Source organism: Lithobates pipiens, unplaced genomic scaffold, assembly GCF_037356315.1.
Source record: "Lithobates pipiens isolate NorthernLeopardFrog02 unplaced genomic scaffold, aLitPip1_a1.2 Scaffold_30, whole genome shotgun sequence".
NCBI classification, from domain to species: Eukaryota; Metazoa; Chordata; class Amphibia; order Anura; family Ranidae; genus Lithobates; species Lithobates pipiens.
In genome coordinates, this window is record NW_027507791.1 from 98,947,986 (window position 1) to 98,965,580 (window position 17,595).

General features: G+C 41.3%; 1 protein-coding gene across 3 annotated transcripts in view; it reads left to right on the forward strand.

Moving 5' to 3' along the window:
• The window catches only part of SLC25A21 (solute carrier family 25 member 21), a 651,666-nt gene that overhangs the window by 17,247 nt on the left and 616,824 nt on the right, over nucleotides 1-17,595 (forward strand). For all 3 annotated transcript variants that reach the window (XM_077464683.1, XM_077464681.1, XM_077464682.1), the window contains exon 2: nucleotides 2,132-2,248. In XM_077464683.1, coding sequence (XP_077320809.1) covers nucleotides 2,179-2,248 — 70 coding nt within the window. In that variant the 5' untranslated portion in view covers nucleotides 2,132-2,178. The remainder of the gene's footprint in view (nucleotides 1-2,131; nucleotides 2,249-17,595) is intronic.

Consider the following 17,595-nt stretch of genomic DNA (forward strand, 5'->3'; position numbering starts at 1 on the left):
AGAAGGCCATCCCGGTACAAACTGTCACTCGAAGAGGTGGACAGTCCCTCTTGAGGGCCATTTATACCACATTAGATATGCAAATTGAAAATAAACCCTTATCTCTACATGACCAAATGTATGAGGGCCTAGAGAAACAGGAAAATATTTTTTTTCCGGTACATGAATTTTTAGTAGAGGCAATAAAAAAGGAATGGCAGGACCCAAAAAGGAAACCTTTCTTTTCAAAAGTGTTAAAAAGGTTTTCATTCACAGATCGGGCATCAGTTTGGAATAAAACCCCCAAATTAGATGCAGCTCCCAAGTCTCCAGGCACACAGACTTGGCCTTGGAGGACATGGGGCAGGGCCGTCTTTAAGGCAGGGCAAAAGGGTCAGCTGCCATGGGCCCTGTCATCACTGTGAGGCCCAAAGCAGCTTTCTCATACTTGTCAACTATCCTGATTTAAATTCCCTTGTCCCTTGAAGTGTTAGTGCCGTGATGTGTCCCGATATCTCAGTGTGAAGGGTTGCTACTAATGCTGCCAAGCTCTGTCCTATTGTGTACAGATGACTCACATGCAGACCATGTGTTTACAGCGTAGACAGCGATGCCGTTAGTGGCGGCTCCCGTGTGCATCGTTGCAACGTCATCGCTGCTCCGGCGCTGTTAGTGTCCGGAGCAGCGATACCTGGAAGAAAATGGACGGTCCGTGCTACAGGGGACAGCGGTGACATCGCTGGCTCCTGTGTCAGGTAAGTGGCACATAATGGGCTACTATGTGATGCATAGCAGTCCATTATGCTTTTCCTTTGCAGGGAGACAAAAAGGAAGTAAACCCATTAGAGCTTACTTCCTCTTTAAAGTCCTCCCTTAGGCTGGGTTCACACTGCTGCGGGGGGAGATCCGGATGTGATTCGCACCGCAAATCACATCCGATCTCCGTAGCGCTGCGAGTTCAGCCATACAGATAGTATGGCTGAACTCGCAGCGGTCCCGCAGCAAACTCGCACGGGACCCTTTTTTTCGTCCGCAACAGAATCGGATCGCATGGGCGTTCACACCATGCGATCCAATTCTTGTGCGAGTCGGCAGATCGCACTGCGATATGCGATTGGATCTAGGGGTGTCATTAACATATCATTGACACTCCCAGCCGTTCGCATAGGGCAGTGTGAACTGCCGGCGGGAGTCGTGCGATGCGGGAAAACGCCACGGATTCGCGGCGTTCCCGCATCGCAGCGGTGTGAACCCGGCCTTACAGTGAATTTGTGCCTGCACTACAAGGGACAGCCAGAATGCAAGGGAGAAGGGACTTCAGGGACTGGTCTAACCAGGTAGTGGAAGGATCAGGTAAGTTCAACTGATGTACCTTAGACATAAACGATCAGTTAATCCTTGCAGTGTGGACACAGCAAGGAAGCACTTTTCGTTTTCATTAAAGCTGACCATCACCTATTCCAAAAAACAATTTTTCTTCTGCCCCCACCCCCCTCTTCTTACAAAACTGGAAAAGTTCTTTTTTATGATTTTTTTATATATATATGTCCCTTAGCCAAACAGGAAGTGAGAGAATCCATGGGTTATCAGATCTAGTGCCCCTGTTAGAGGATTTCTCTTTTATTCCTGTTTTGGTGACAACCCAAAGTTTGGGATTTTCTTTCACTTTCAGTGATAGCAGTAAACAGGACAGATAGAGAGGGTATCACGTTTCCCTAGGCAAAGCCATTTTCTTTTAAATTTTGTACAGAGTGACGTGAGACCCTATGTCAAGTTTTATTTGGTGTCTATTCATTCCACTATTTGTAGTGGTGACCATTGTCACCAAGAGAGAAAGTGAGGGGAAATCCCAAATTTTTCGGTTTTCCCCAAAACATGAGCTAAGAGAATCGTTCAATGAGGACATCTGTTTCAGTAGCAGTTATCTACGAAGGGAATTCCTCTCACTTTGGGAGATTTCCTAGAACTCCCAGTCCATGTCTCTGGGACAGGAAATAAAGTAAAATTTCCCTGATGGTAGATGCCAACAAAAAAAAAAAAACTGTCATTGGAGTTAACCCTTCCTGACATCCAAAAAAGCTTTGGCTATACACTTTAAATGAAGTTCCACGTATCCTGTACTGATTTACCAAGGCGTCTTTCCATTTCCCAGCTCCAGCCAGTGAACTTTATAGCCGTCCACATCAGTCTTTGCCAATCATGCCTGCAGAGCACAAAGTCAGTTTCTGGACAGAGGCCTCTCAGCAAGTCATGGCTGGAGGATCAGCAGGTAAGTGACTATTTTCTAATTATTGCTGACTACTGGAGCAAGCTTCTATTTCTGTACAAATTCTGTTTACCTAATCGGATTTTAGCTTTGAATCTCAATAAAATAAAGTGTCTTCTGCCTTACAGGGCAGCATATTGGACACATTTCATACTACCAGAACCCCATAGGTAGTCAACTTTCTGGCATCCTTTATTTTACCCCCAAACCCTCATTACCCAACAGGTCCATATGTCTCTTGTCTAGCATCCTCTCTTCCTCACAGAACTCCCCCCCCCCCCATTACTCCCTCTTATCTTCTCTCTGCCCCCTTCCTTCTCTTTCCCTTGCAACCCATCAAATAGGTCAGATTACCTCTAAAAAATACTGGAGGTGAATGGACAGCTTTAAAAAAAAGTGTGTGTGTGTGTGTGTGTGTGTGTATATTAGTATTATAATGTAAAGATGCTTTATATGGGCCCCCCCGTAAAAAAAAAAAAAAATATATAAAAAAAAAAACCACTCAGCGGCCTGAATATACCACAAGAGGTTGGTGTGCAGTGAAACTCTCACACAAAAACGTGTGATTATAACCTTTATAAAATCACAATGCAGCAGCTGCTAAAAATGATAGTACATAAAACAATATTAAAATCACTCAAAGTAACACTTATAACATTGCAGCAGCGCTCTCGTCATGTAATTAAAGATGGCAAGCTTCAATATAGTGTTCATATATGGAAATTTACGATGTGATTCTGTGCTGTCATATGTAGTAATTAATCGTGAAGAAGCATCTTCCACCAGACAATGCACCACGTGAGATGATCTCCCCTTTGGGGATGCATTCACCACATGTGCAGAGATAATGCGCCTGAAATCTTAAGACTGAATCTCCACCGTCATGAAAGAACTCCCACCGCACTAAAGACGTATCATGCAGGGATCCATGTGCAAAAAACATATTGGCCACATAGTGTAATACTGTCGATAAACGTTTTAATGATTCACAAACAGCCCGTTACAATATACATACAGAAAAACAAATTGACTCAAGCAATGAAAATGCCTGTGCATAAATCACCCATTAGCCTGTAGTAGTAAAGGAGTGTCTGTGTGCATTAGCGGTCCAATCCTACTAACTGGTATTCCAGCTGTCTGTGAAACACCCATGTCACTTCCGGAAACCACAGAGATCACATCACTGATGCATTTCGTCACTTCCTGACTTCGTCTGAGGTCGATATAATTATAAAAGTTGAATATAATTGTATTATATTCAACTTTTTAATTAATATCATGAATTTAAATGAAAATTATTTTTTTGTCGTCCATTATTGCCACCTTGAGCGCAAGAAAAATGTATCCCTTTAAATTCTATGTATGTCTTCACACTGGTCTGTTGGGCTTCCATTGTGGTGTTAAATATCCTGCTTGCTGCATTTTTGGTCAGTCAAAAAAAATGCACCTCCCCATTGAAATGTATTGAATGCACCTGTTTTATGTTTTTGATGCACTTGTGTCACATGACCTAAGAAAAACACACCATAAGCATAGTAAAATTGCTGTAAAATTGTGCGCATTTTCTGTGCTCTTATCGGCACCTTTTTATCTTATCAGCAAAATGCTAATAACATCATTATTTTTTTTTTTTTTTACATTAAAGACTCTATAGAGTAAATAAATACTGTAGTAATTTGGGGGGGGGGGGGGTCGCAGAAGATGCAGGTCCTAGAAGATGGCGGGACCATTCAGAAAGCGCCCATGCGCAGTAGGAAACTGTCTGGTTTCCCCTAGTGAAGATGCCGGTGCCTGGGTGCTGACATCGCTGCATTTGTGGACAGATAAGTGTCCTTAAATTAAAAGTCAGCAGCTACACTATTTGTAGCTTCTGACTTTTATTTATTTTTTGCCCAGACTAGAACTCCTCTTTAAAGTACATAAACCATAGACCTCTGGTTCACATTACAGTTTGTCTCTTGAGGCTCATACACATGAAGAGAATAGCAGACAAAATAACTGGATTCGAAGTGAATATCTCATAATCTACTAATTTCAAGAGTCAATCACAACATTTGATTAGAAAATATCCGAAGGGACAAACCCAAAAAATTAACAGAACTTTTCATGTAATTATTATAATATTGGTACAAAAAAGATTGAGTGACTATGACCATGTATGCTCAGAAACAAAATAATCGAATAGAATACATTTCATCACTTTTAAAGTTGTATTATGTCTTATGAGAATTTTCGTAACTTTTGTAACCTATTAATTTTCCATATGATATCCATCATGGAAAAAGACCCCTCAAAGAACAGACAATCATTCGTCTGATATACTCATCATGTGTACGAGGCATTAAAAGCTCACCGTCTTTCAGTTGTCAGTTTGTAAACAACTTTTAGTGCAACCTATGTACATGTAAATAGTGATGGTAATCTCCAACTACTTGCCGAAGTGTACACTACTTAGTTCAGTGTTATCCTACTAAAGGCGCACACATGAGAACCCTCGAGAAACCTGTGAGGGGCCTCCAAGGAGTTTAATCCACCACTGATCAGATACCTCAATATCTCTATGTTTACACTTGCCTCCTACAACTTTTTGTAATTGACAAAATAACTTTTTTGCGCCATGTTTATGACGTAATGTTTTACGTAACACCATGTCTGTCACGTTATAATGGCATCCAAAATATCTGTATGAAATGTGGCCCAAAAACTAGAGTGTGTCTCCACTTCACCCCGGTTTTACTGCTGTCCAAGGCTCTATTTTGTCCAGGTGACAACATTGCCAATGAATCAGGGCAAATACTAAACTGGGACACACCAATAAAAAACATTTTATCTTCGTAAAGTAGGGTAAGTTAAGAAAACCTGTAAGAGCTTTTTTTGTGTCCTTGTTGGAGATTTTCACCTGACTTTTGGCTCGGTTACAATGTTGTTACAGGTACAGGAAGTTAGGGGAAATCTCACCAACAAAAACAACAGTACACATTGTAGCAAATTCCTGCAGTTCTATGCTTCCCCCCCCCCCCCTCTATACAAAACTAAACAGTTTTGGTGGGAGTTTCAGCTTGAGGACTCCTTTACCGCTTTTGCGCATTGCTTTAACATATGTGTCACGCTTTAATGTGCATTGTATTATAGCAGAGCCTGATTCCCAAACGGTAGTTAGTTCTGCTTAAACACCCCACCCTCTTGACAGAATTGCGGGATTTAAAAAAATAATAATTTAGCCCTGCCCTCTCCTCCATTCCGGCCTAGGCCAGGATAATGTGTACCTGGTCCTAAAGCCTCCTGGGATACTTGTATCACATTTCCCAAGAGGCTCCAGGATTGGCATACAGACACAGAGCTGCCGTGGGACAGTCTGGAGGGCGGATCTGACACCTCATCGGAGCTGGCTGCCTTCACCCAGAAGAGGCAGCCAGCTGAAAAGAACCAAGATGGCGGCACAGGACCCCCTGTGTGGCACCTGAACAGTGGATCACAGCAGGAAAACACTGGATTCACTGAGCGGGTGAGTATGTGCTTTGAAAAACACTACAGGATAAAAAAAAAAAAATATATATATATATATATATATATATACCGTATTTATTGGTGTATAACACACACATTCATTTTAAGAGGGAAGTTTCAGGAAAAAAAACTTTTAAATAAGGTAGCTAAAATTTAAGTATTGGCGTATAACACGCTATTTGCACACGATTTGCATGGTGAAAAAGTGAGTGTTATACGCCAATAAATACAGTATATAATATGTGGGCGTTATAAGTCATTTTCTAACAAAAAAGGTCGATTTTTACATGTAGGCGTGAAGTGTCAGAGTTGGCCCGGATACGAAGTGGTTAATATCGAACAATTTTTCACTGCTGATTATTTGACTAAGAATATAGAATAAAGCATAAATGAAAAAGTGATTATTAATATTTTGTTCCAAACCACAGTGATCTTGTTTCATGTCACAAATTGGCTTTCAATGTAATTGCATTACGTATATTTATGTTTGGATTCCTGGTTTTAATCCGTTATTGCTTCAGTCCTTATACTTTCTAACTCATTATTTGTGCCTCACATCTCCATCGCACTCTTTGTTCTTACATTATTTTATTTTTTTTAATCTGCTTCATATAACAATAATTCTTTGATTCCATCAGCACTGTGCTTGGTTCTATAAAACAGCGTGGTAATTTAAAGCAAGCTGCACATTTACAGAACACTGGGGAGGAATGTGCTGAACCAATACCTTTCTCAGTAGGTGAAATGTGAAGTTTCTGGCTCTCACTAATGATCAGGACTTTGGAATTTCAGCCTTAGTAATGGCATTTAGTTTACTGTGTGCCAGCGGTTTTGCTGTTAATGGAACAGATATTGCTCAGTGCCAGGTATCGGCTGATCTTGGCAAGGTCAGCGCTCTAAATGTGACACCTCTTGTGCCTTTGCCGCAGAGGCAGATAGGTATAAGTAAAGAAATCAAGTTTAAAGTGGAACTATAGACACATTTAAAAAAATACATACAGTATATGATCCTGATTGTTGCTAGCATTAATATCTACTATTATATATACATTATGTATACCACATTACCAAGAAAAAAAGTGGTCAGTTTATGGTGAAGATTGAAAACCATGATTACAAGTGCAATGTATGCTGGAACAATTATTTACCAATCAATGGCACTAATCAATTAAGATAAACAATGATTACAGCTTAAGTGAACCTGTGATGCCTTCTCCGGTTGGAAGTACTGTACAGTGCAAAAGTTTTAGGCAGGTGTAAATAAATACTGTAAAGTAAAAATGTTTTCAAAAAATATATATTTTAATTGTTTATTTTTATCAATTTACAAAATGCAAAGTGAGTGAACAAAAGAAAATCTACATTAAATCAATATTTGGTGTGACTACCCTTTGACTTTGAACCAGCCTCAATTCTTATACCTGCCCTCTTTGTAGACTTTCACAAAGTCAGGGATTTTGTAGGAAGCAGAGGCTAATGATCATCAATTTCATAGGTAGGCTGAAACGCTGTCATTAACTGAAACAGAAAAAGCTGTGGAGGCTTAAAGCTTGGCAAAGAACAGCCAAACTCTGCTACTAAGATGAGGTTGTGGAAGACCGTTTCGTATCATAGATCATACACCATGGCAAGACTGAGCGTCACAACAAGACACAACGTATTATATACTGCATTAGCAAGGTCTCTCCCAGGCAAGGATTTCAAAGTAGACTGGGGTTTAAAGATGTGCTGTTCATTCTCTTTTGAAAAAGCACATAGACATGAACATGAGGTGTCACTGAGTTAAAATTTGAAATATTTGCCTGTAGCAGGAGGTAGTTTGTTCCCAGAAGGGTTGGAGAGCGGTACAATGAGTGTCTGCAAGCAACAGCGAAGCATGTTGGAGGTTCTTTGCAAGTTTGGGGCTTCATTTCTGCAAATGAAGTTGGAGATTTGTTCAGAATCAATGGTGTCCTCAATGTTGAGAAATAGAGGTGGATAATTATCCATCATAGGTGAGCAGAGAAACCAGCCGCACATGTGAAATGGAGTCAGAGATCTAGCACAACACTGCAGCAAGGAGAATGAGAGTGTCTTGCTTCCGCTGTCTGCACCTTAATTGATCGCCATCAGAGTTCCAGCTTCAGTCGTATCCATGTGAGTTCCAGGGTCCATCATTGGAGTTCCATGTTTTGGTGTTCCTATGGTGGTTGACTCACTGTCGCTGGCACATGAGTCCACTTCATTTGGTAAGAGTATTTACCCCTCACCCTGGGTGGAGAACTCGCCATCCCTGGTGTTCTATGTGCTGTTATGGCTGTTTCAACTTAATTCTGAATACCAATTCTACTTCAAGGGTGGACTATTTCCATGCTCTATCTCATTTGAACTCACTTCACTACAGTGATCCATTATTGGTTATAGCTTCTGGAACTTTTATTTTTATTTCCAGCACTCCACATTTTTATTTTTATCATACATGTTTTTTTATATCACTTTATGGTGGATTGCACTGGTATATGTTTGCATCATTGTATGACATACTGCACCTATATGGTTTATTATCACTTTAGCGCTACGTTTTGGTACAGATTATCTATCATGTCATACAATCAGAAAGGCCTGCGATTGACCCCAAATTTATTCTGCAGCAGGACAATGACCCTAAGCATACAGCCAATGTCATTAAGAACTATCTTAAAGAAGAATAAGGAGCCCAGGTGATGGTTTGTCCCCCACAGAGCCCTCAACATTATGAAGTCTGTCTGGGATTTCATGAATCTCAAGTTTGTTCTCCAAAATGTTTAAAACATAAAAATATGACAGGGGATCTAACCCTCCACCATTCATTTCCATATAAAAATAAAAATCATAGACACTTTAACCACTTAAGCCCCGGACCATTTGGCTGGCCAAAGACCGGACCACTTTTTGCGATTCGGCACTGCGTCGCTTTAGCTGACAGTTGCGCGGTCGTGCGACGTGGCTCCCAAAAAAAATTGACGTTCTTTTTTCTCACAAATAGAGCTTTCTTTTGGTGGTATTTTATTACCTCTGCGGTTTTTATTTTTTGCGCTATAAACAAAAAAAGTGCCAATTTTGAAAAAAATGCATTGTTTTGAACTTTTTGCTATAATAAATATCCCCCAAAAATATATAAAAAAATGTTTTCCTAAGTTTAGGCCAATATGTATTCTACATATTTTTGGTAAAAAAAAAATCACAATAAGCGTTTATTGATTGGTTTGCGCAAAAGTTATAGCGTCTACAAAATCGGGGATAGATTTATGGCATATTTATTATTATTTATTTTTTTTACTAGTAATGACGGCGATCAGCGATTTTTATCGTGACTGCGACATTATGGCAGACACGTCGGACAATTTTGACACATTTTTGGGACCATTGGTATTAATACAGCGATCAGTATGATTTAAAATTGCATTGATTACTGTAAAAATGTCACTGGCAGTGAAGGGGGTAACACTAGGGGCGGGGGAGGGGTTAATATGTATCCTAGGGAGTGTTCTAACTGAAGGAGGGATGGGAATGTGCAGGGAAACAGATCGCTGTTCATACTCTGTATGGACAGACGATCTGACGATTCCCTGCTCAGAGTACACACACAGCTGCCGCTTCTCCAGGTGCCCCGAGCAATCACGGGAGCCTGGTGTCGATCGAGAACGCCAGGCACTCGCGGGGGCGCACGTGCACCCCCTAGTTGCCGTTTATCTTACAGACGTAACATAACAGCGATTTGCGCAGCCAAACCATGTTGCCGCAGTACAACTGCGGCGGTTGGTCGGCATGCGGTAAAAGTAGTATTAAACTGTGTGCTGGGTGGGCTTTTTCTATAATATGCACATCAAACCTGCACATTATGGCACACTTGCAAGTGTGCTTTTCCCCAGCGCTGTGCGATGCAGGCTCTCTTCTCCACTACTTCAGGTTCCCAGGCATCCTCTTCAGCCATTGGGCAGCCATTGATGTGCATACCCTGATCCAGGGTTGAACAAATTAATATAGAATTTAAGAGCCAGTCTTTTCAATCCAGAATCCAGCAGGATTTTTTCGGGAGCCAGCTCCATCGACTAAAGAAAACTTCAAAAGTTTGGGGCCATCTGTAATAAGGAGCATTGCCCCCTGGCACCTTGGATTTGTCTAACCTTGATGTAACTCCTGCACATGCACACATGAATTACATCACCCCCAACACCTGGCTGAGGGTGAACACAGCATGGCACATGTGTTGTACACTGAAAATAAAATACTGCAGGGGAAAGAGTTTTTTGGACTGATAAGACTAAAGTAAAAAAACACTCCCCAGTACTTGTACTTGTTGACTGTAAACGCTTGCTGTGCCTAAACACATGTGCAATACATGGCTTTGGGTGTTTTTTTGTTTTGTTTTTTTTGTAAGCTGATTTTACCTGCCAGGGGTAAAATCCATTAAGAGTAGAAGTTCAAACGTCCTGTGTGCATGAGGCCTAACACCTTCTCATAGACAGTTTGTAATGTGACAGCAAGTACATCTTGATCCCTTACAACTAAGCTGAGTCAAAACTTTAAGAACTTGAATATGCATAATAGAACAAAATAACTGTTACAAAATATGTATATGTAAATTGCTCTGGCTTCTGTAGACAACCCAACCTATTTAGAAAGAAAAAAGAAGATTGCGCAAACCTAAAAACACATTAAGTAATCATGCAAAACACATAACATGTGAGTGAATCTGTCCATGTGCATCAATTGTTAATGCGTAAAAAAAAAAAATAAAAAAAAAAAAAAAAAACGATAAGAGGCCATCTGGCTCTTTCAGATGATTTCTTCGCTGGGATATAAAGTACTGACCAGTTGCAACTGCAGATTTCTAGGTGCTGCACCCAAAGTTGCCTTTATTGTTCCTTCATTATTTTTTTGTTTTTTTCATGGATTTTTATAACCAATTAGCTAGAAGTTGTTTTTAATTGTTACATTTTACAAAAAATGTTTTTTGTCTTTTTTGGGACTTTATTTTTTCACACATTAACAATTGATGCACCTGGACAGATTCACTCACATGTTATGTGTTTTCCATGATTACTAAGTATTTCATTTTTGGAGATAGCAGCATACATTTACAAATATATATATATGTATATGTTTTCATTGTTTCACTTATAATATCATATTTTATATCATATATTGATCATATCATTAAAATCAGTGAGTGCAGAATAACTAAACGATAAACCCAACCTATTTCCCTTCCAGCCCTTTCCATGAGGTAAAGTCTGTACGATGGGCGTTGCCTGTACAGATTGGTCTGATCATCCCTTTCCTATTGTAATCAGTGATGGAAGAATTTAGGAGAGTCTGAATTATGGCTATAGGCAACACTAACAGTTCTGTAATTCGCATTTTACCTTTTTTTTTTTTTAAATGCCATTGTCTATACTGACCACAAGATGGCACACACGAGCCATAAGTTAGTTATCTGCCAAAATGTTACATGAAGGATCGAATGTTAGTTTATTGCTTCACTGTCTATAAACACATGGATGTTGCCGTTAAGCCCCATACACACTATCAGATTTTCTGTTGAATTTTGTCTTCAGATTTACCAAAACCATGTAGTGCAAGGCCTGCCTGATTGCATACAAATTGAAACTCCTAAGGTTTGAACTCATATTATATGGTTTTGGTAAATCCGAAGGAAAAAATCAGCAGAAAATCTGATAGTGTGTATGGGGCTTAATTCTCTTCTGAAGGATGCAAAAGCTGTCCATGCTCTGGTGGAGACTTTCTTTTATATAATTACATACTGTACATTCATATCCGTCCCTGCCCTCAAGAGCTTACAATCTAAGAAACTGTTAACTAAAGTAAAAGTGGCGACACCTTGAATTTATTATTATACAGGATTTATATAACACCAACAGTTTGCACAGCGCTTTACAATACAAAGGGGACAGTACAATTACAACACAGCTCAACACAGAAGGAGTTCCCTGCTCGTAGAGCTTACAACCTAAAGACGTCCTTTACTTTACTTTTATTTTTATAATGGGGTGTGTGTGTATGTATATGTGTGTGTGTGTGTGTGTGTGTGTGTATATATATATATATATATATATATATATGTATATGTGTGCTAATACGTTTACATCCCCTAGCAGAATTTATGATTTATTTATTTTTTGCCCATTTTTCAGAGAATATAAATAACACAAAAACTTTTCTTTCACTCATGGTTAGTGTTTGGCTGAAGCCATTTATTATCAATCAACTGTGTTTACTCTTTTTAAATCATAAGGGCAACATAAACTACCCAAATGACCCTGATCAAAAGTTCACATACTCCAGTTCTTAATCCCGTGTATTGCCCCCTTTAACATTAATGACAGCTTGAAGTCTTTTGTGATATTTGTGGATGAGGCTCTTTATCTTCTCAGATAGTAAAGCTGCCGATTACTCTTGGAAAAAAGCCTCCAGTTCCTGTAAATTCTCGGGCTGTCTTGCATGGACTGCTTATGTGAGATCTCCCCAGAGTGGCTCAATGATATTGTGGTCAGGAGACTGAGATGGCCACTCCAGAACCTTCACTTTATTCTGCTGTAGCCAATGACAGGTCGACTTAGCCTTGTGTTTTGGATCATTGTCATGTTAGAATGTCCAAGTACGTCCCGCGCGCAGCTTCCTGGCTGATGAATGCAAATGTTCCTCCAGTATTTTTTTATAACATACTGCATTCATCTTGCTATCAATTTTGACCAAATTTCCTGTGCCTTTGTAGCTCACACATCCCAAAAACATCAGTGATCCACCTCAGTGTTTCACAGTAGGAATGGTGTACCTTTCATCATAGGCCTTGTTGACTTCTCTCCAAATGTAGTGTTTATGGTTGTGGCCAAAAAAGCTCAGTTTTGGTCTCATCACTCCAAATGACTTTGTGCCAGAAGGTTTGAGGCTTGTCTCTGTGCTGTTTGGCGTATTGTAAGTGGGATACTTTGTGGCATTTGCGTAGTAATGGCTTTCTTCTGGTGACTCAACCATGCAGCCACACCACATTTTTTCAGAGAGTCCTGTATTTCACCTGAAGTTATTTGTGGGTTTTTCTTTGCATCCCGAACAATTTTCTTAGCAGTTGTGGCTGAATCCATAATTGGTCTACCTGACCATGGTTTGGTTTCAACAGAACCCCTCATTTTCCACTTCTTGATTAGAGTTTGAACACTGCTGATTGGCTGATTCTCAGTTCCTTGGATATCTTTTTATATCCCTTTCCTGTTTTATACAGTTCAACTACTTTTTTTTCCTGCAGATTGACAATTTTTTTATTTTTTTTTCCCCATGACTCAGAATTCAGAAACGTCAGCGCAGCGCTGGATGAAAATGCAAGGGTCTGTCAGGAGTCCAGAAGCGCATTGACCTTTTATACACACATTCTAATTACAAGCAAAAAGATCACAGGTGAGGGTGGTTACCTTTAATAGCCATTCAAACCCCTTTGTGTCAACTTGTGTGCATATTAACAGGACCAACATCACCAGGGTATGTAAACTTTTGATCAGGGTCATTTGGGTAGTTTCTGTTGTCATTATGATTTAAAAAGAGTAAATACAGTTGATTGATAGTAAATGGTTTCAGCTAAACACTATCCATGAGTGAAAGAAATGTTTTTGTGTTATTCATATTCTCTGAAAAATGGTCAAGAAATCATAAATTCTGTCAGGGTATGTAAACTTATGAGCACAACTATAACTAACTATAATATATAAATTACAAGCCCAGAGGATCCAGCATTGCACTCTCCTCTCCACTGGTCTCTTATTATAAGTCCTTTCCTATGTCGCCATTTTGTATGGGTCATGGGGAGCCGGCTGTCTCTTCCTGGCTTTTGCAGCAGACCCCCTGATGTCATGGCACCACATACATTGTCCTGGGATATGTGACAGGAATCTCAGGAGGCTGCAGGAGGAGGCTGGCATGTCATTCTTGCCTAGGTGAGAGTAGAGGAGGGGATGGGTTTAACAGGAATAAAAAGATAAAGTAGTTGTTGCGATTGGTTGGAGGATTGAGTTAGTGAAAGGTAAACTTTTTTTTGAGTTCAGACCCACTTTAAGGTGAATTAATACCAACCTGTCACATATTAAATGAACACAATATAAAGAAATTTTTTGGAGCATCTGATAAACCAAAATCCTGGGATGCTCTATTGTGCATATAATGACATCAGCTAGACTCATTATTCTTGGCCCTGTCTACCTTCATACCTTGTCTCACCCTTCACATGTATTATGTTAATGGAGCAAAAAAAAAAAAAATGTGTGGGATGGTTTTAATTAAGCACTGACTTTCATAATGAGTTTGGTATTTGCATAATATCATCCCAGGTTTCAGTACCCCTGGGTGGGTCCGGGGCTTTGGTACTTACTCTGTGACCGTGGACCCCAGCAGGGAGTATTTAGTGGTCTTCCTACCTAGGTGCCTATGCAGATTTGACCATAGTGTAACCTTCAACAGTATGAAATGTGCTCCTGGACTGGCTCTGTATCATGTCTCCTGTAACCGAGGGGATGCTTAGGAACTTCTACCCTCTTTCACATGAGGAGACCAGAGAGAGTTTTTACTGTACAAAAACTGCCCCATGGTTCCAAATACCTACACTGTTGGTAATGTTACACCACTGCACTGCCAGAACTTAGGCCAGCGTAGAATACATTTGAATTACACTAACTTTTGCTGGTTATGTATCTGTAGCAGACCTTTTAGGCTTGAAAAATATAGGCAATCGATAAAACCTCTGTCAGATTTTTTTTTGTTGTCCGTGTCCCCTCTTGAGAGATTCACCTCATTGCTTGTCCTGGTGACCATTCCTATTTATGGGCATACCTTCCTGGTGAAACTAAATAAAGTGTGTGTGTGTGTGTGTGTGTGTGTGTCTTGCCATACTTTACTGCACATTATGACACACTCGCCTACTAGTGTGGCCTCCACTAGCGGTTGGTTACAGGTCCAAGCTTGCAGTCCTTTGCTATTTCTCTCCCCACTCCATCCGAGCCTTTAATCACCCTTTTTGGCATGTGCACAACAGTTAAATCTTCGCCTGCATCTGGCGTTTAGTTTCTGTATCTGTGGAAATGCACCGTGCAGAGTACAGAGGAAATTATTTTTGGGAGAGAAAGACTTTGCATGTCTCTTTTGCATAACGTCCAGCAGTGATCACCTCAGGCAGTCGCTGGCTGTGCAGAGAGCTGGGAATTCTGTGGCTACCTGCAACCTGTCATTCAAATCAACAGGGCCTTAATCACCAGTGTGAATGTAGCCTAACAATTTCTAAGCAGTTACAGCAACAGCTTTTTTTTTTTTTTTTTTTTGCTTTTGGGATGAAGGTTTTACATAAATGAATAAAAGCTGTCCATTGAAAAATATAAATAATAATAATAAAAAACAAAAAAAAAAACAGACTTGCTGTCTGGATCACAAGGTAAAAATAAAGGGAAGAAAGCCTAAAAAGGAAACTGAATGCAGCTATCACATCTATGAATTGGTAAGCTGCAATTTAATAAAAAAAAAAATGGGTGGTTTAATACTGCTTTAAATGGTTTACATTTTTACAATTTATCGTTTTATTTACATTTTGAGCAGCAAAGTTGAACTGAAGGCAAACCTTTTTTTTTATTTGTTTGTTTTGGTACAATAAGGGAGAATTCTAATGCATAGCTGTCATGTTGTTGTTTATTTATTTATTTTTTGCCACCTATGTCCAATCGGGGGGAATTTCTCTTCACTTTCTGTCCCCACAACCAGGACAAGAAGTGAAAGGTAATCCCTCCAAAGGGAGAGAAATCCTTGGTAGTCACCAGAGTCACCAAAATAAGAAAGATTACCCCTTATTCCCGTTCTGGTGACCGCTCAAATTTTGAGGATTTTCTTTCACTTTCAGTGAAAATGGTCACAGGACAAATAGAGAGGGGGAATCTCACTAACAAGAATACAGACAGCGATAAAAACTGGCAAGTGTTTACCCCCTTCCTGCCCAGGCCATTTTTCAGCTTTCAGCGCTGTCACACTTTGAATGACAATTGCACGGTCATGCTACACTGTAACCAAATGAAATATTTAGCATTTTCTTCACACAAAAAGAGCTTTCTTTTGGTGGTATTTAATCACTGCTTTTTTATTTATTTTTTTTTTACAAAAAAAAGACCAACAATTTTGAGAAAATTTTTTTTTTAAATTTGTTTCTGTCAGTAAATTTTGTAAATAAATAATTGTTCTTCTTCACTTATGAGGTGGCACTGATAGGCTGAACTGGTGGGCATTGATGAGGCGGCACTTATGGGTACTGATTAGGTAGTACTGATAAGGAGGTACTAATATGCTGCACTTATGGGCACTGATAGGCAGCATGCATAGGCAGCACTGATGGGCATTGATGGACAGCAGTGATGGGCATTGGTGGGCAGTCTTGATAGCCAGCACTGACTGGCATTGTGGCACTGATAGCCAGCACTGACTGGCATCGCTAATGGGCACTGATTGGACACTGATTGCTGATGCTGGTGGGTACTGATTGTTGGCACTGGCAGGCACTGATTGCTGGCACTTATCGGTTACATGGTGGTGCTATATTGTAATCAGGGCACTGATGATCAGTGCCCATCCCCGATCACAGTAAACACCCCCCTCCCCCCCGGACCAATAAAGAGAACCTGTCTCCATAGTACTATCACACAGCCCATATGGATCTGCCACAGGCCCGCCAGCGGTACTGCCATCAGTACCATCACACAGGCCCACCATCAGTGACCTGTAAGTACCACCAGTGGTACCACCACACAGGCCCACCATCAGTGACCTGTCAGTACCACCAGCAGTACCGTCACACAGGCCCGCCATCAGTACCACCACACATGCCCACCATCAGTGACCTATCAGTAGCACCATCAGTACCGTCACACAGGCTCGCCGTCAGTACCGTCATCATGGCCAAAAGAGTTTACACACCTAAGGCCGCGTACACATGGGCGGACTGTCTGCCCAACTTAGTCCGCCGAAACACATTTCAGCGGACAGTCCGCTGGTGTGTGGGCTTCAGCGGACTTTTTCAGCGGACAGTCTGGCGGACTAAGTCTTTCGGAATGTTGGAAAGACTGTCCGTCGGACTCGCATTTCAGCGGACAGTCCGTTGTGTGCCAGTCCGCCCTACTTTTGAAATGAGCGGACTTTTCCCGCCCGGAGAAAAGTCCGCTCATTTCGAGCGGGTATCCAGGTAGGCGGGGCCCGCGACGGAGACGTTGCTGGCCCCGCCGCCTGGTATGGACTTAAAGGGGAACCCCAACGCCGAAAAAAAATCGGCGTGGGGGTCCCCCCCAAGTCCACAACAGACCCTTGTCCGAGCACGCTACCCGGCCGGCCAGGAAAGGGGGGCGAGCGAGCGCACGCCCCCCCTCCTGAGCCGTACCAGGCCGTGTGCCCTCAACATGGGGGGTGCCTTGGGGAAGGGGGGGCCGCAAGGCCCCCCCACACCAAAGCACCTTGTCCCCATGTTGATGAGGACAAGGGCCTCTTCCCGACAACCCTGGCCGTTGGTTGTCGGGGTCTGCGGGCGGGGGGCTTATCGGAATCCGGGAGCCCCCTTTAATAAGGGGGCCCCCGGATACCGGCCCCCCACCCTATGTGAATGAGTATGGGGTACAATGTACCCCTACCCATTCACCTGTGAAAAAAAGTAAAAAAAAAACACAACACAGGGTTAAAATATTTTATTGCACAGCTCCGGGGGTCTTCCGTCTTCGGGGGTCTTCTCGCCGGACTCCTCCGCTATCTTCTTGTAGCTCTTTTACTAGCGGAGGAGTCCGGCTTTCTTCCTCCCC